Here is a 20143-nt window from a genome sequence, read left to right on the forward strand (position 1 = left end):
TCCTCCGCTGGATCATCCAGATGGTCATTGGCAAACTTCAGACGGGCCTGGACATGCCCTGGCTTGAGCAGGGGGACCTTGCGTGCGCTGCAGGATTTTAATCCATGACAGCATAGTGTGTTACTAATGGTTTTCTTTGAGACTGTGGTCCCAGCTGTCTTCAGGTCATTGACGAGGTCCTGCCGTGTAGTTCTGGGATGATCCCTCACATTCCTCATGATCATTGATGCCCCACGAGGTGAGATCTTGCATGGAGCCCCAGGCCGAGGGAGATTGACCGTCATCTTGAATTTCTTCCATTTTCGAATAATTGCACCAACAGTTGTTGCCTTCTCACCAAGCTGCTTGCCTATTGTCCTGTAGCCCATCCCAGCCTTGTGCAGGTCTACAATTTTATTCCTGATGTCCTCCCACAGCTCTCTGGCCATTGTGGAGAGGTTGGAGTCTGTTTGATTGTGTGTGGACAGGTGTCTTTTATACAGGTAACGAGTTCAAACAGGTGCAGTTAATACAGGTAATGAGTGGAGAACAGGAGGGCTTCTTAAAGAAAAACTAATAGGTCTGTGAGAGCCGGAATTCTTACTGGTCGGTAGGTGATCAAATACTTATGTCATGCAATAAAATGCTAATGTATTATTTATATATTATATAATGTGATTTTATGGATTTTTGTTTTAGATTCCGTCTCTCACAATTGAAGAGTACCTATGATAAAAATGACAGACTTCTACATGCATTGCAAGTAAGAAAACCTGCAAAACCGGCAGTGTATCAAATACTTCTCTCCACTGTCTCAACAAAATTTACTCTACAATTTTAACCACATTTGTTTTAGAGACTGTTATTACTTAGAGCAGTATATTACTGATGTGAGACTGATCACCTCAACCTCAAAGTGGTGGGGCCCCTTTCTGATGCTGTGACGAATTGAAGATTATATATTTATTTTTTTCATCCCATGAAGTGGCTTAATCTCTGGGTTTAAGGAGAATTAACAATTCTCTTGCCAGTAATGTTATATATTCACTCACCTAAAGGATTATTAGGAACACCTGTTCAATTTCTCATTAATGCAATTATCTAATCAACCAATCACATGGCAGTTGCTTCAATGCATTTAGGGGTGTGGTCCTGGTCAAGACAATCTCCTGAACTCCAAACTGAATGTCAGAATGGGAAAGAAAGGTGATTTAAGCAATTTTGAGCGTGGCATGGTTGTTGGTCTGAGTATTTCACAATCTGCTCAGTTACTGGGATTTTCACGCACAACCATTTCTAGGGTTTACAAAGAATGGTGTGAAAAGGGAAAAACATCCAGTACGCGGCAGTCCTGTGGGCGAAAATGCCTTGTTCATGCTCGAGGTCAGAGGAGAATGGGCCGACTGATTCAAGCTGATAGAAGAGCAACTTTGACTGAAATAACCACTCGTTACAACCGAGGTATGCAGCAAAGCATTTGTGAAGCCACAACACGCACAACCTTGAGGTGGATGGGCTACAACAGCAGAAGACCCCACCGGGTACCACTCATCTCCACTACCAATAGGAAAAAGAGGCTACAATTTGCACGAGCTCACCAAAATTGGACAGTTGAAGACTGGAAAAATGTTGCCTGGTCTGATGAGTCTCGATTTCTGTTGAGACATTCAGATGGTAGAGTCAGAATTTGGCGTAAACAGAATGAGAACATGGATCCATCATGCCTTGTTACCACTGTGCAGGCTGGTGGTGGTGGTGTAATGGTGTGGGGGATGTTTTCTTGGCACACTTTAGGTCCCTTAGTGCCAATTGACCATGTCCATCCCTTTATGACCACCATGTACCCATTCTCTGATGGGTACTTCCAGCAGGATAATGCACCATGTCACAAAGCTCGAATCATTTCAAATTGGTTTCTTGAACATGACAATGAGTTCACTGTACTGAAATGGCCCCCACAGTCACCAGATCTCAACCCAATAGAGCATCTTTGGGATGTGGTGGAACGGGAGCTTCGTGCCCTGGATGTGCATCCCACAAATCTCCATCAACTGCAAGATGCTATCCTATCAATATGAGCCAACATTTCTAAAGAAGGCTTTCAGCACCTTGTTGAATCAATGCCACGTAGAATTAAGGCAGTTCTGAAGGCGAAAGGTGGTCAAACACAGTATTATTATGGTGTTCCTAATAATCCTTTAGTTGAGTGTATAAGTGAAGGACCAAATACTTGTTCTCCCCGCTGTATGTGCATAATCTATAATTAGAATCACCATCATACCTGTTAGCCATGCAATTCTGAGTCTGAAAGTGAGTGGTTTTGTTGACACAGGGCAAAAATAGGCACATACATTCATGTGAAAAAGTACAACACTGTCTTTTTTTGAGTTACACTTTAATTTGAGAGTGCCAATTTCTATTTGTAGATGTTCTAGATATAGTAGGAAAACTCTGTTGTTAAGCCCCTTCTTGCTAAGCTTAGGGTTAGCTTTACAATACGTTTTAGGGTAAGGGTTAAAGTTAGGATAAAGGTTAAGGAAAGGGAAAAAAAACTTTTCAGGGGGTGTACTTATTTACATGTCTGTGAAAGACAGAACACAATTTTTGCCTTTCTATAATTACAAGCAGCGGTAATACATTTCAAACTGCAGTAAAACTTTTTTATTTTTGGTTATGATAAAGTAAGATGTTTGCACTATGGCTTAAGTTATATTACTTAAAGGGTAAACTAGCAATGATTTTCTTAAAACATTTACACACACACGCACGCACGCACATGCTTGTTTTACTCCATGTAAATGTAAACATTGTTCACCCTTTGAATATGGTATAAAAAATACTGAGTGAAAATATTTATTATGTTTGTGTACTGCCCAGTGTACTGTATATAGGTAACCAGTAAGAAAAGGTTTTACAGCTGGCTGTGTGTGTGTGTGTGTATGTGAGGGTGAGTGTGTATAGATACACAACGGTCAGATATGAGAAGGGAAGAGGAAATCATTCAAAACCATCAAAACCTTTAGCTAAAGGGTATAACCAGACAAAATGCAGTCATAAACGCATGTGCTGAAAATGGAAAAGATTTAAAACCAGTGAACACTCGTTTCAACACATTCTGATAATTCACATGCACTAATTGGTTTGGCTTTTTGAAGACATTATTGGCTTCTCCACTTTTTATGAACTCTGAAAAATGCTAACATTACTTACTGCGCTCTGAATTGGAGGTGGGGTAAGGGGGAGTATGAATGGCTTACCTTGTGTCTGCTGGGCTCTCTGAGATACCACAGTCCTTCTTGAGTTGTGTTTACAGCCCTCTCTGCCCATGAGGTGAGCCTTCCAAGCCTGGAGGACAAAGAGCAAGTCAGTCTGCTGCTGCTCTGCCAGTCCCCCGACTCTCTCCCTCTTTCTCTCCCTCTCACGCCGTGCATCCCTCCTCTGTGCAGCACTGTGGGCTGGTGTCAGACCCATATAGGCTGAGTGAGCTTCAACACTGGGGCCTTTCATCTGGCACACCAGCCAAGGGCCTGAGCTGCAGAGGTTCAACTGCTACTGAAAGTTTTCCCTCGCGCAAAGTAAAAAAGAAGTGTGTGAGGTGAGGAAAAACTAATAGGTCAGCTCTGCTTGAGGGCTTCCTTAAAATTAATCTCTGTGCTTTTAAGGACACATGTGTTCCTGGTCATTAAGGGATACATTTTCCCCCTTTGCCTGACTGCAATCCACAAACAAGTACACGTTTTATACTTAAATATAGTGTTTCCCAACCTTTTTGAACTATGCTACACTGTCATAAATGTACGCAGCACTCCTAAACCTTTCCCTATTCATTAGTAACAACTTAAACCCCTTTTTGCGCCATACTAAAATCAGTAATTTCCCGCTACATTCATTCCTTTAATATTAAAGAGGGTTAATTTTAACTATTTTTCATAGTTAAATTTATTATATAAAGACATTTTCATATCAGCAAACATTGCTTGTACAGAGCTACAGACACCCAGCCTAAAACCCCAAAGAGTAAGCAACAACAAGAATGAATGCATATGATGCACATTGGTATATGGTCAATATACCATGGGTAAGTGATGTGTCCAGACACTCTGCCATGCGTCATGCCCAAGAACCGCTCTTAGTTGTGGTATATTTGCCATACAACACAAACACCCAAAATAACTTGCATTTATAAATTACCAATGCATTTACAGTAGTGGAAAGTGCTCTGATGTCATAACCGTGGTGTACAGTCTAATACTACAGCTAACTAACAACAAATCACACCCCCTCGTGCCTTACTGGTTAATTTTGGTATATAACACTAACTAACATTCACTTTATTTATATGGAAGAATAATAATATTGCTGTCAAATTGCAATCTCTTAAAGAACTACTATATCCTTCCACAAATGCAAAAGAGTGGTCAAAATTGCATACATTTTGTATTAATATAATGGCTCTTTAGAACTAAGAGCTCTGGTGTCTACCGTACATTCACTTTACCAGACACAAATTATTTTGAAAACAGCTGTTTGGTTCTCAAGCCGAACTAATCCTGAATGGTTATAATTGAATACAAAAATGAATTTACTGTAATGCAGTATAGGCGTATTTCAGATTATATCTGTCTTGACTAACAGTGAATGGCTCCAGTGATAAAGACCAAGGCCAGTGTAGAACAGTGGAGTACAATATAGTCTCACCTCCTCTCCTGGCATTAAGTTGTTATGACACAAAGGGCAGTGATTGGAGCCGTTGTCTGAGATCGGGGCTAGAAGCAAAAAGAAACATGAGTAACACCACCAAGCACCAATGCCCACAAAAACAGACAGATGATGACAGAGATAAAACATGGTGTGGCATGATGTACTCTGAAGAAGGATATGTAGTTTAGGTACATATTTGTTAATTTGTAGTTGACCTACAAATAAAACATGTTCATTGATTCCCCTCCAGAATTACTGACTCCAGAATTACACTACATAAATATGAAAAAATAAAATAGTTAAACAACATCCAAATTGGACAAAGGAAAATAAATCGTTACCAAGAAAGATTTTTTTAATTCTAATTATTTTATTGCTTTTTTATTAATGTTTACCTAGAGTGACAATCATTTTGGGTTGGGAAACACCAATGTTCTATTGTGATTATGTACTTATGAAACCTATGAAAAGGTTTTGGTCCATTACAATGACATCAAATTGATAAGAAATACAGTGTAGACAACATCTATTCTTGTTCTGAGAAATGAAGGCTATTCCATGCAAGAATTTGCCATGAAACTGAAGATCTTGTAAAAGGTTGTGTACTCCTCCCTTCACAAAAAATCTAATAATCATCATAATCATACATTGAACTTATATAGCACTTTTCTGGGACCCAAAGACACTTTACATCAAGTACAAAACAAACAACATCCGAGGAGAGTGATTAGACAATACACAGACAAACGTAAAGAAAAGGACACTGGATGGTGGGAAAGGGCAGGGGCTAGGGGTAGGCTTGTTTGAACAGATGAGGCTTGAGGCGGTGGATGAAGATGGCAACAGATTCAGTCATGAATTGATTGTGAAAGAGAGCTCAAAAGCCTTGGAGCAGTTCTTGAGAAAACCCTGCCTCGAAAGCTCCGTAACTTGGACCAGGGGATGAGGTGACATACTGTAGCAGAGCTGAATGACCAAGAGGGTTGGTATTGGGAAATAAGATCAGAGAGGTAGGGTGGAGCAAGCTGATGGAGGGTGGGGGGATGGGAAGCCAGTGGAGTTCCCGGAGGATTGGGATGATGTGATGCCAGGACTTGGTGTGGCTGAGAAGTCAGACGGTTGAGAATGAACAGTTGTTGCCAGAAAGAAGAGAGTTGCACTTGTCTAGGTGGGAGATGAATGCATGTATTAAGTTTTCAGCTGCAGTACGAGAGAGGGAGGCCTTTAGCTTGGCAATATTGGAGAAAAAATTAAGATTTGATTGTTTTCTGTTGTTCAAAGCTGAGGGAGGAGTCCAGGATGATGCCTAGGTAGCGTGCATGGGGAGAAGGAGAGACAACGATGTCGCCAATGGTGAGAGTGAAGGTGCCAGTTTTGGTGAGCGTGGATTTGGTGCCTGTGAGTTGTAGTTCCGTTTTATCACTGTTGAGCTTGAGGAAGTTTTGCTGCATCCATGATTTTATTGTTGACAGGCAGGAGAGATTTGGTGCTAAGGTAAATTTGAGTGTCGTCTGCATAGCAGTGGAAGTCAAGTTTGAAGTGATGGAGGATCTGACCAAGGGGGAGGATGTAGATGATGAAGAGCAAGGGACCAAGAACAGAGCCCAGGGGACACACCCAGTGTCCAAACTATGGTCTTTGAGGGAGATGTAGTGGGTACGGTTGGTGAGGTATGAGTGTCATTGAGGGAGATGTAGTGGGTACGGTTGGTGAGGTATGAGTGTCATTGAGGGAGATGTAGTGGGTACGGTTGGTGAGGTATGAGTGTCATTGAGGGAGATGTAGTGGGTACGGTTGGTGAGGTATGAGTGTCATTGAGGGAGATGTAGTGGGTACGGTTGGTGAGGTATGAGTGTCATTGAGGGAGTTGTAGTGGGTACGGTTGGTGAGGTATGAGTGTCATTGAGGGAGATGTAGTGGGTACGGTTGGTGAGGTATGAGTGTCATTGAGGGAGATGTAGTGGGTACGGTTGGTGAGGTATGAGTGTCATTGAGGGAGATGTAGTGGGTCTGGTTGGTGAGGTTTGAGTGTCATTGAGGGAGATGTAGTGGGTACGGTTGGTGAGGTATGTGTGTCATTGAGGGAGATGTAGTGGGTACGGTTGGTGAGGTTTGTGTGTCATTGAGGGAGATGTAGTGGGTACGGTTGGTGAGGTTTGTGTAGTCAGGAGAGTGGGGTTCCCTCAACACCCTGGTGAGGAGGATCTGATGACTGTGTCAAATGCAGAACTCAGGTCCAGTAGAATAAGGATGTTGAGGGCACCAGCATCAGCAAAGATAAGGTCGTTGACAACCTTGAGGAGGGCAGTTTCAATACTGTGGAGTGGGCAGAAACCCAGATTGAAGAGGCTTGAAGAAACTGTTATTGAGGAGGTGACATTGCAGTTAAGAGGCAACAGTCCTTTTGAGGGTTTTCGCAAGGAAGGGGAGGCTGGAGATGGGGCAGAAGTTATGAAAATTGGTGGGGTCCAGTCCAGAACAGAACAGAACAGAACAGCGTGAACTGCCTCTAACTAGAATAGAAAGAGAAGTGGGAGCCCCCAGTGCACAACTGAGCAAGAGGACAAATACAATAGTGTGTGTCTAGTTGGAGAAACAGACGTATCACAGGTCCACACAACTGGCAGCTTCATTAAATAGTACCCAAAAAACACCAGTGTCTACGTCAATAGTGAAGAGGTGACTCCGGAAAGCTGTTGCAAAGAAAAAGCCATATCTCAGATGGGCCAATAAAAAGAAAAGATGGGAAAAAGAACACAGACACTGGACAGAAGAAGACTGGAAAAAGTGTTATAGACAGACAAATCTAAGTTTGAGGTGCTCTGATCACAAAGGACATTTGTGAGACACAGACCAAATGCAAAGATGCTGGGGGAGTACTTGATGCCATCTTTCAAGCATGGTAGAGGCAATGTGATGGTCTGGGGTTGCTAAGGTGGTGGTAAAGTGGGAGATTTGTACAGGGTAAAAGGTATCTTGAAGAAGGAAGCCTGTCACTCCATTTTGTAATACCCACTGGACAGCGCTTGATTGGAGCCAATTTCCTCCTACAACAGGACAATGACCCAAAGCACAGCTCCAAATTATCCAAGAACTATTTAGGGAAGAAGCAGTCACTTGGTATTCTGTCTATAATAGAGTGGCCAGCACAGTCACCAGATCTCAACCCTATTGAGCTGTTGTGGGAGCACCTTGACCATAGAAGTGGCCATCAAGCCAATCCAACTTGTGGGAGATGCTTCAGGAAGCATGGGGTGAAATCTGATGACCTCAACAAATTGAAACTGGAATGCCAAAGGTCTGCAATGCTATAATTGCTGCAAATGGAGGATACTTTGACAATAGCTAAGTTTGAAGGACACTATTATTCCAATGAAAAATCATTATTTCTAGCCTTGTCAATGACTATATTTCGTATTCATTTTGCTATACTTCCTATTCAAACTAATTTCATGTATGTTGTCATGGAAAACAAGGATATTTTATGCAGCGGTCTCTTAATTATTTCCGGAGCTGTACAAGTAAGATCCAGAACCACTGCCGCCTTCTCTGGGCCTGAGCTCATTGAAGATGGACTGGGGTGAAGTGGATAACTGTCCTATGGTCTGACAAATAAACATTTTGAATTATTTTTGGGAATCCTGGATGCCGGATCCTCCGAATTAAAGAGGAGTGGGACCATCCGGCTTGTTATCAGAACATCCGTGATGGTATGGGGTGCATTAGTGCACATGGCATGGGTGACTTGCACATTGGTGAAGGCACCATTAATGCTGAACAATATATACAGGTTTTGAAGAAACATATGCTGCCATCCGAACAACATATTTTTCACGGAAGGCCTTGCTTATCTCAGCAAGACAATGCCCAAAAAACATTCTGCATCTATTACAACCGCGTGGCCCTGTAGTAAAACAGTCTGTGAACACTTATTGAACACTTCTGATGCATTATGAAACCAAAAATAAGACGAAAGTACTGTTGAGCAGCTGCAATCCTATATCCAGCAAGAATGGGAATACATTACACTTTCAAAACTACAGCAATTTGTCTCCTTATTTCCCAATCGCTTACAGAGTATTTTAAAAGAAGAGGTGATGCAACACAGTGGTAATCATGCCCCTGCCAAGTTTTCTGAATGTGTTGCTGGCATAAAATTCAAAATGGGCGTGTATTTTTCCAAAAACAACAATTTCTCAGTTTCAACATTTATGTTATTTTGGTACCATTTTCAATTAAATACAGGGATAAATTATTTGTTATTATCAGTGCATTCTGTTTGTATTGGCATTTCATGCAGTGTCCCAACTTTTTTGGAAGCAGGATTGTAATGAACAGTAGTGATATCATTTGCAAGGGGGGATTTCCCATGTTTTTTTCCTTAAGCTTTGTGCTTGTGAAGTCTATAAAGCATTAAGCTATGACGTTTAAACTTCACATTTTACAATTCTATCTTGAAATTGTTTGTTGTACCTCTCTTTTATCATGACCTTACCCTACCCCAAAACTGGCCTAGATTAAGTCAGTGAGAATGAAACCATTGACTTTATACAACTGCTCTGATATTATTATATCATCAGACCCTTTCACTTTCTCCACAGTTGGTTGCGTTGTAGATTTAACTTATTATTGAAATTACTATAGATTAATAAAAATGTTGCCGTACCGCGTAAACAGAGCCGGCCTAGAAGAGTGAATGTCTCTTACTGACTGACTGAGTGGGTGAGTGACTGACCTACCTTGTTAAATAGCATAGTGGTTAGAGAACCGGACCTGCAAGCTATAGGTTCTGCGATGGAATCTCCTCACAGTCAAGAAAAACTATGCATTTAGATTTGTTCCGTTATAACCTTCAGTATCTATATTATAGTAAGCCTAAAAGTACTGCCTGAGAGGCTGTCACATCCATGCATGTACACATCTATGCATGCTTTTTGGGTCAGAATAGACAAAAACTTAGCTGGCTACTACATTCAGTAACTACCTTATAGTAAGCCTAAACAAAAACTGTTTACGGTTATACAGTATTGTAAGTATGCATCTGTGCATGCTTTTTGGGTCAGGACAGACAAAGATTTTGCTGGCTACATACAACATTCAGTAGCTATGTTATAATAAGCCTAAACTAAAACTGTTTAAGGTTATATTGTTTCTGGTGGATTTTTAAAGGCACGCATCTGTGCATGCCTTTGGGGGTAATAATAGAAGCTTTATCAAAACCCCTTGAGCAGTAAAAGAGTTGGGGTTTCCACGATTCTCTCATATTTTCACTTGACGAGAAAGTCAGTTATCATCACCTATTATATCACTGTCATTCACGAATGAAAGAAAAACAAATGTTTTTGTGCCATGAAATGAAATAGCTTTGGCAGGGAAAACTTCATCTTCAGTCTCGCTAGCAATTTCTAAATTCTTACGAATATTCCTAGAAAGTTATTATATACTAGTAAGCCTATTACTGGCTAATAATCTGTTAAAACGACCAGTGGCAAAAGCCATAGTTCATAGATGCTATTTGTGGTGGAGGTAAACTTAATAAAAAAACATAAGTCAGTTTAACACAATGCTGAATGGTGTCTAGCGACTAGTAAAATGTGTAGCGCCTTAGCGTAGTGGATGAAGACAGTGCCACTCACGTGGGAGACCGGAGTCTCCAAGAGAGGATGAAGCCAGAGAGGATGGCGATACTTACTTTTAATTGCGGGCCTCAATAAAACTATTTACGGTTATAGTGCGACTATTTCTTGTGGATTTTTGAAGTACACATCCAGGCATGCTTTTTGGGTCAGGATAGACAAAAACCACAACATTCAGTATCTACGTTATATTAAGCCTCAACTTTAACTGTTTACGGCTATACAGTATTGTGACTATTTCTGTTGGATTCCACGATTCTCTCGTCTTTTCACTTGACGAAAAAGTAAGTTATCGTCACCTGGTGATGGCCATTCGAGGCTTCATTAGCGTTGTTTTTAGCAGCAGGATATTATGCTGGCAGCCCTCAGATTTTGTTTTTCACAATCAAAGCTATCATTGAAATGTATAAGGCAATATATTTAACAATCTAGTCTGCGAAATAGAACAGGCAAGTATAACATTGGAACAGACATTAAACAATATGTACAGACTAGATTTTTAACTATATTATCTTATATATTTCAATGATGGCTTTTATTTTGAAAAAGAAAATCTGAGTTAGCACTGCTAGCATAATATCCTACTGCTATAAGAATGGTAATGAAAACTCGAATGGCCATCACTTTCGTCACCTATATTGATAGATACTGTATCCATGTCATTCACGAATGGCTAATTAGCTGTTAAAACGGCCAGTGGCAAAAGAGGATTTGTTGAGGATAGACAAAAACTTTGCGGGCTAAAACCTTCAGTAGCTACGTTATAACCCTAAAATGAAACTGTTTACTGTTATATTGCGACTGTTTCAATGTCATTCACGAATGGCTAATAAGCTGTTAAAACGGGCAGTGGCAAAAGCCATAGAGTTCATAGATGCTATTTCTGGTAGAGGAAAACTTAAGAAATGCTACTCAGTTTAACAAAATGGTTAATAGTGTCTAAAGAAATATTCAAACTTGACATTAAATTATATGTCAAGAGTCTATACCGACACTTGTCAAATGTATAGCTTGGTGGCGTAGTGGTTAAAGACAGCCTTTGATGTGGGCGATGTGGGTAACGGTCAATGCTTTTTATTGTGGGCCGGCTGAACTAGACTTGCCTTGTTTCTTGTTTCAATCTACATACAATACCACATTATGACAAAGCAAAAAAAAAAAAAAAAGTGTTCAAAGTTATTAAAACTGAAAAACTGAAATTTCATGTACATAAGTGTTCAAACCCTTTGTTAGAGGACTTTGTAAAAATGCTTTTGGCTTGAATCACAGCTTTGAGTCTTTTTGGGTATGACTTTACTACTGTAGTTACGCACACCTGGATTTTGGCAGTTTCTTCTTTGCAGATCCTCTCAAAGACTGTCAGATTGAATGGGAGCTTGGGACACTCAAGGAAATTCTAATTTGTCCCAAAGTAACTAATGCGTTGCGTTGGACGTGTGCTTCAGGTCGTTGTTATGGTGAAATAGGAATCTTCGCCAAAATCCTGAGTACACAGGATCAGCTTTTTTAAGTACCTCTCTCAATTTTGCTCTGTTCATCCTTCCCTCAATCCTGACCAGTCCCAGTCCCTGCTGCTGAGAAGCATCCACACAGCATGATGCTCCCACCACCATGCTTCACCATAGGGATGGTATTAGCCAGATGGTATTAGCCAGGTACATTGTTTTCACCAGACATAGTCCTTAGCATTCAGGCCTAATCGTTTTTAGTCTCATCAGACCAGAGAATCATTTTCCGCATGCTTTCAGAGTCCTTTGAGTTTCAATGGATTCAGTTAGAGGTTCAATGATTAATAGACTGAATCAGGTGTGCCAGTAAAAACAAGGCAATTGAGATTTTGGGGTCTGTCGTGCCAGGATGTGACAGCCTCTCAGGCAATCTATTTGAGTTTCTTAAAAACTCAGTAATATTTGATGTAAGAATAGACTCGCTAAAAAACACAAAAAAGGGAAAAGATATTTGTCAAGCTCCGTCTGATGTTGGATCAAAGGTTTGGCAGGTTTAGCTGTTGGCAAGGGTTAGCAGTCAACAGGTTTAGCATTTACATATATGCAGGTTAAGTGTTAGCATACTAATCAGCGTAGCTATTAACATGGTTAGCAGTCAACAGGTTTAGCATTTCCATATATGCATGTTAAGGGTTAGCATACTAATCAGCGTACCTATTAACAGGGTTAGCAGTCAACAGGTTTAGCATTTATGTATATGCAGGTTAGGGGTTAGTATAATAATCAGCGTACCTATTAACAGGGTTAGCAGCCAGCAGGTTTTGATATTAACAAAGCTGGTGTAGATTGCCAGTGCTGGAAATTCAGATGAACATAAAAGATTAAGTGCATTGAGACTCACGGTTGCAGGCAGGGCTTTGAGTGTGACGTGTGAGCGCATCTTTGGGCACGGCCTCTAGGCAGTGGGGGCACTGGCTGAATCCTGCCTTGTTCTCACACTCCCCCAATAGATGTTCTGTGAGGCTGGCTATCTCAACCACCTGAGAAAGACAATGTCAATCACATAATTTGAAACTTCAGTTTCCAACATGAGACAGAGACACACAAAACCACACTCCAATGCTTCTCGTGGGTCCTTCCTCAATTCAATTCACAAAATTTAGTGGCCTTGACAGTTTTCTATTCTAATCTAGTTTGGAGCCCTTCTAGCCGTAGTGTACCTGTCTACACTGGTCACAGCGGTGCAGCATAGGACAGTGCTTCCAGTAGTGCAGGTCCAGGCCATCCTCAGTAAAGGACTCATCCTTATCACCACAGAATATACAAAGACTGAAACACATCAACAATACAATGGCTGAAAGACACAGAATACACATGGGCCAAAACCAATTCTGAATAAATCCCTGCTGTAAAACCAATAATATGCCATTCCGAAACATATATACAGGCTGTGATATATTTTAAAGGTATTCCATGCTGCTTATTCTGTGTTTTGCATTAGTTGTTGGATTAGGCTACTTTAAACGCATTTCAGTCAGCTTCAGAGCTAGCGTTCTGTTTTTGTTGTGCACTCACACTCACTTGTTTAAGTCATTTAAAATTGAACAATTGTCATCTCCTACATCTGCTGGGTTGTTCTGGGGTGCCTTTTTGACACCTGCAAAGCAACAGGGACACATTTCTCACCTGTGACTAATTAAAGAGACAGTGAACTCAAGTCTCTAAAAGAATGCCTTACAAAGTGGTTAATCCAGCATCCTACCGTAAGAACAAAAACATGATGAAAAATGAATTTGGCCAAAATAAAAAGTTGTTGTATGTAAAAACAGATAGGGTTCACACAGACCTGTTTTTACAGCTCTTTTAGCATCTTTCTCCTGAGTCTTGGCCTTTCCCTTCTCCTTTTCAGCTTTGAAAATGTTCTTGTCCTTCGTCCAAGGAAACAGCAAGCATTTTGTGGAGATTATATACAGACTAAAAACTGGTGTAAAACGTCTGTGCCCTTGTCCCAATATGTAAACCAATGGTATAAAAGATTCATTGTCTTTTGGAAATAATAAATCAATACCACAGAGACTATTACGTGTGTTACATCAGTATACTGATGACATAAATGCACTGGATTGAGAGTGGATGAATCAGGGCACAACAAGGAGGGGTGACAGACATGCTGGCCTGAGAAAGGAAATTAGGTAATAGGCCTAGCGCAGTTATGACAGCTCCACCTACACTGATCTCCCTCAAGGCAGCCAGCTGCTCCTGAAGACTCCGGATCTCCTTCTCCTTGTCCCCCTGCTGCTGCACACCTCCCTTTTTTGACATCTGAAACTAAAATAAAAGAAGCATTGTGACACAATTTTAAGTACCATGGTATCATTCTCCCTCCCTCACATAGTCATTACATAATGGCACTGGGCGACTCTGCACTTTAATGAGGTAAGAAAACACACTCATGACTCATTCAAACACACAAATGGGCAAAGTCTTGCCTGGGACTCCACCGGCCGCCCGTCTATCCTGGCAAAGCCGTCGAAAATGTTCTTGTAGAGGACATTCTTGCGCGTGGCCACATCGTTGACTGGGAGGTAGCGGAGGACGGCGTCCTTGTGCAGGCGGTACACGGTCAGCACAATGCGAACCGCCGTCTCCCTCACCTCCGATGCGCTGTGCTGCAGTGCGCCTGTGCAGAACTGGCACAGCAGTGATCGAACAATAGAGAACCTTTAAAGAGCTGAAGCACTAGCAGAAAGGTCAAGTTATGCTCGACATTGGCCACGGTCTGTGGACAGGCTGCTGACAATATGGCTTACTTATCAAGTCACTCCAGATCTGACAAGGTAAACCAATGTCGTTTTGTAGATTTGATTAGAAATTCAGTTACACAAGTTAATACAATTAATCTGTTTTATGTGTCACATTAGTTTGAGTCTAGTTTAGGTTCATTTCAACTGCAGGGAGAATGAGTGGAGTAGGCCTTCCTGTCAGAAGAAGGGGGCAGTGGGGGTTTACTAATCCAAAAATGACATGTCCTTATAAAAAACCAACGGGCTGGGGACAGACAGCCATTATTCTCTGTTGTCTCTCGCTGCTTCTCATTTTAATTACAGGAAATTCAATCACCTCTTTGCTCCAGCTCCTGGCCCATCTCCCAGGTAACAAGAGGGGAAAAGGAGAAATGTATCAGTCCCCGGCCAAGGGGGGCTCACCCAGCTGATCCTGCCATGAACGGTCCCCATGCCCGAGCAGTGTTCAGATAATAGTGATGGGAAAGTCAACGTCTTTTACTGGCTCTGGACTTTTCCAAATGTTCAATGAAAAAGATACTTCGCCTAATACTGTTCATTAAGTCCATAATGCCCAGAGCATACAGGAACCCATTACAGGTAAACCATACAATAAAAACTCAAAACAGTAATGATTCTTCATACGAGCATCTTGTTCAAAGCTTATTCAGCATAGAATAAGGTAGGTACACTTATCACTGACTGGTTGGTAATAGGCTACAACCGTAAATATTACGTTTTTTGTGCCAGACACAAATTCCGCCCCAGATATAATTTTTATTCCAATGTTAAGCATTTTCCAAAGCAAGGCAACAAGAACAGATTTTTTGTTAAGTCCAACATTGCTATTGCATCAACTAACAGTAGAGCAAATTTGGGCCATGATTTTTTTTTCTCAGACGTCACAAATAAATGGCCTGTAATTAAACTATAAATATGTTGCATATACAGTAGTTATAAATGAATTATTTTACAGATACAGATTTTACACAAATTATAGCATGGATACTATAAAACTAAAAAGCTTTTGGGGTGATAATGCTTTAATAAAATCAGTTTGTACCAGACAGTAAATTCACAAATACGGGCCTACATACATTTTCTGCCACAACATTCTGTTGTATTGATCACATGTAAATGATTTGCATTAACCTGTTTTATAGGGTAGGCCTTATTCACACAGGATGCCTTTTTTTCATTTAATTTCCACTCGGCTAATGATGAAGTGCTATGCTATTCTAAGCTATTCAGTCTTTTGTGAGTATAGCATACAAATTAGAAAATTAACATGGTGAAGAAGAAACACTGCAGAGTAGTTGAATAGTTTATAATATCATGCTTAAGCTGTGGCTAGTTGTTGCTGTGACATACACGGTACTTTAGAGCTGTAAAGCGAAAACGTCAACCAAACCTTAACTTATGTAATACCCATTACACTATCAGTTGAAAAGTGTATCTAAATGTAAAAGTGATGTGAATTTACATTTCATCCCAAGATCTCCAAGGTTTTACCCATTAGTAACCCAAGACTCCAGAAGGAGAACAGTTTTTAACTGAAAACCATTTCAGTCTTTGCTAGTTTAAAGACAACATAGGAAACATACACCAAAAGATCACAGCAAATAATGAAAGGACCAGATACAAAGGAGTTGGATGCCTGTGCTAGCAGTTAGCAAGCATGCACAAACATGCAAACACCGAGAATACCATCTGTTGCTCTTCAACGTCAGAGTCAGTGGAGAACCTAACCCTTTTCTCCCAACTACCATAAAGTTAGCAGTGTAGCAAGAGCCCGTCAAAAGATGTCTGTTGTAGACAATGACTCTGTCCACTTTGTGTCAACAATTGGATAGTTGACACATAGACACTAGGTCACTGCTGCAAGTGAAGAGAAAGTGAGTCAAGGAAAGACAAAACAAACATCATTGAAGAAGGCACCCCTAGGGCTTTGTAAATCACTTTCTTCAGGAAACAAGTCTCAATAGGGCACTGACAAAACTGATTTTCAGTGGGAGAGAAGTCCCAAGCTTGTTAAACATTGCCCACACTGGTTCACCATCCTGGTTGTTTGTATGTCTCAAGTACATCCCTGCACTAAAGTAGAGTGAATGGGACAATGCCAAGACCTGGCTCCTGCATTCCTACCATACATAGATATACCTTCAAGAATATTTCTTGCCAGAAGACACCACCATAGGAGAAAATGCTTCTTTCCACATAAATGAATAGATTTTTATTCACAGAACATTATCCAGCTTTGCAAATGTTCATCAAAAATATCTACTGTCAGTAGCAACAGCTACAAATGTATCTCTTTTCATTTGTGAGTTACTTGTTACAATTTTTTTTTATATCCCATTGAAACCGTAAGCAAACCACCCATCGAAACACAAATGATTAAACTCCTATCAGCTTGGTAAGATCATTATGATCTATCAGTGGGTAAATTAACTTTTTCATGTATAGCTTGGTGAGGAAAACAATAAATGTAACCCACATGAGCATAAGGCTGTAATGAAACAAATGTTGAAGGGGAATGAATACTTTCCAAATGCACGGGACATGTATGTGCCTGTGTGTATCTAACGCCAGTAAGAACGAGCCAAGAAAGCCTAATGTTAGTAAGAACTTGTGGCAGCAAAGACAACCAGAATTGTTCTCTGTAACAAAAAAAAAAACATGAGTAAAAACAAGGCAACATGAAAATCTACCTGTAAACCTCCCTTTAAGAAAATATGTTTTTGTACTTTTTGTAGTTATTCGTTTTCTATTTTAATTGTTTATAAAACCTACATTTGCACTAATTTTAAATACACACACACACACGTGCGCACACACAAAAATGTATTACTCAGACAGAGTGAGTCGTATGGCCGGTACTTGAGATGTAAATCAGCCTGACAGATGCATTCTGTTACTGATAATGTGGCATGTCACAAAGCACATATTGTCTCAGAATTGTTGCAAGAGTATAAGTAAGTTCAGTCACCCGAGGAGCCCTCATCATTCCTAGACGGAAACCCAACAGTGCATGTTAGGGATGAGATGGTGAATAGGATCATGCCCATAAGAAACGGAAGCAATTGGGCAGGTTTGCTTTAAATAGAGAGGAAAATTGTTTTGTTATTGAAAAACCTCAGGTAGGGAAATTTGCTTGGGGAGATCTTAATCAAGTAAGGTAAAAACATTTTTGGGATGAAGCCAGTGTGATCCAGGTGTGCTAGTTTGCCCACAAAAAGTTTGTCTTCTTTATCTTATTTAGGGCTGTCACAATTCATTGAGGAACTTTATTGAAAATAATTGACTCCCTCAAGGCTTCTGTTCATTATGGCAGTGAAACCAGAAAACATTGAGGACGGCCCTGGTGGTCATGGGGAAAATTCTGGAAATAAAAACGCAAACTGTCTCCCACCAAAACTGCTATCATTTTACAGCAGCATATCATCAATGAAACGTTTGGAGAATAAAAATACATTCACAGAGGAATCAGACTGACCTGCATAGGTGATTTGCTCACATACTCAGACTAAAATATGCAGTAATATCAAAACAGTATGATATACAATGTTTAAAAAGACATACATTTCAGTTTGAAATGCTGACAGCTGTATGTCTCAATTACCAATATAAAGTAAATTACATCCTGTTAGACGACCGTAAATGATGAATAGTAATGTTGCTGAAAAAGAAACACCCATTTTAGTAGCATTTCATAGGTCAAATTATGTGCTTGCATTCTTTCACTTAGCATATTAGGTAGGCGGCTTCAAATAGTCACTTCTGTGTCTAATGACTGATGTTTAATTGTCTGAACCTTCCTTGTCAAAGGCAAAACAATGATATTTCTTGCTGGAGACTAGGTTACTGAAGGATGCCTTGCTAGCTGCCCTTTATGGAAGAGAAACTGCAGCCTGGTGTCTAATCACCTACTTGGCCACTCCTTCAACTTCACATGAAACAGGACTGCATCGAAATACATACATCAAGATAAGTGGAAGGCTACAGTACAGCCATACCGTAGAGTGTGCTGCCTGACATTATCATTCATTGCTTCTCTGAAATCTGATACAGAAATAGGAATTTCTTCTTATCTACGCTCAAACATTTTACAGCAAGTGATACTAGTGTTCTTCTGAGGCTGGTGCAGTAGCAGCACTTCTAACTCTAGAAGACACATGGGGTCAAGACCTGCGCAACTTCCAATTCTGCCCCCACAATCCACAATCCACATCCCATAAAATTATCCTGTGTGACTCAGTCAGCAGCGCATGACGCGTGCGGTACCACAGAAGATGTAAGTCGATATTTTTCCAAAGTACCCAAAACAAAAGCATTACTGCCTTAAGTGTTTACCGTCATTACGTTATCCAGAGTGAAACCTGAGTTTTCTGTGCCCACTTCACCCAGCAGCTTCTCCAGTAGCTCAGTCCTGCTCAGGGCCAGCCGCACAGGGATGTTGGACTTCATGGGCTTCACCAGCTCTCCAGGGACAACCTGCAAAGCCCGCACCTCTTTGAACAGCGCCATGTCCTGTAAAAGAGACAATGCAGGTCTTTTCAAATTAGAACGTATAAAGTATAAACAGGGAAAGGCTACAGAAAACCAAAAATAAGGATATTACTGTCTTCAACAAAGTTGGGAGCTGGAAGTGTTCTAATTTGAACCCCACCACTGTGTTTTGGAGTCTGTGTACAATCAATAACTGACTAAGGATTACATTTACTTGGGATGTGTATGACTCTGGCTTGTGAGTAGCAGTCAAATCACTACTAAATTCACTATTGAGTTGAGTCGAATCACTACTAAATTCAATTAAAAAAATTATGTGCATAAAACATTAAAATAGTCCCTGCCAAACTCAAACTTTAGAATTCCAAACTAATAATGAAATCCAAAACTGCAACCCTGTAAAGTTGTATTTTTTTGTAGTTTCCACCAGATATGTAATATGCATTGTGTTATTCATTGTACAGTACATGGAGCAGTACGCAAAGGTAGGTTAGCATTGTGGCACTAGCCTCCGTTGCGTTTGGTGTAATTCATGTAATTCTTGCTTAAACTTGCAGTGGTACAATTGGACATTCACAAAATACTACATTGAGTTGTAGGTTGAAAAGCAGTTTCACATATGAGCTATAGAGATAGATTTGAATGTGTAACAAGTGATTTTTTTTTTCCAACTAGCTAAGCTAAGCAATTACCTACACAGTGTATATCAAAATTCTACAACCCCTTATGTAAAAGCTAAAATCAAGACAAATCTGATTTTTTTTCACCTTCAATAACACCTTGTAAATGATAATAATAATAATAAACCAAATAATTGATTTGGATAAAAACACCAAACAGTCAGTAAGTCTGTTTAGACAGCCCTCAAACTTATCCCATCTTATCCCGCTATTTTACCCCACTTCAGCAGAAGAGCTCAAGCTCAGTTAAATTGTGAGTGGGTCCCCTGTGCACAGCCTTCTTTAAGTCACTACACATTTTTCAATAGGATATAGATCCAGCCTCTGACTGGACCAGTCCAGAAGACAAATATTGTTTCATGCTCCTTTCCTTCTAGGTGTATATTTATGCTACTACTACTATGCAT

General features: G+C 40.4%; 1 protein-coding gene across 5 annotated transcripts in view; it reads right to left on the minus strand.

The window, feature by feature from the left end:
• cep104 (centrosomal protein 104) overlaps nt 1-20143 on the minus strand; it is a 45932-nt gene that overhangs the window by 7984 nt on the left and 17805 nt on the right. For 4 of the 5 annotated variants that reach the window (XM_034295967.1, XM_034295965.1, XM_020051977.2 and 1 more), the window contains 9 exons: nt 18901-19077; nt 14254-14454; nt 13994-14092; nt 13611-13692; nt 13346-13421; nt 12985-13093; nt 12666-12804; nt 4678-4745; nt 3237-3324 (listed from right to left, as the gene is read on the minus strand). In XM_034295967.1, the coding sequence (XP_034151858.1) occupies nt 3237-3324; nt 4678-4745; nt 12666-12804; nt 12985-13093; nt 13346-13421; nt 13611-13692; nt 13994-14092; nt 14254-14454; nt 18901-19077 (1039 nt within the window). The remainder of the gene's footprint in view (nt 1-3236; nt 3325-4677; nt 4746-12665; nt 12805-12984; nt 13094-13345; nt 13422-13610; nt 13693-13993; nt 14093-14253; nt 14455-18900; nt 19078-20143) is intronic. The other variant, XR_004576612.1, reaches the window with a different exon arrangement.

The sequence above is a fragment of the Esox lucius genome, chromosome 12, assembly GCF_011004845.1.
Source record: "Esox lucius isolate fEsoLuc1 chromosome 12, fEsoLuc1.pri, whole genome shotgun sequence".
NCBI classification, from domain to species: Eukaryota; Metazoa; Chordata; class Actinopteri; order Esociformes; family Esocidae; genus Esox; species Esox lucius.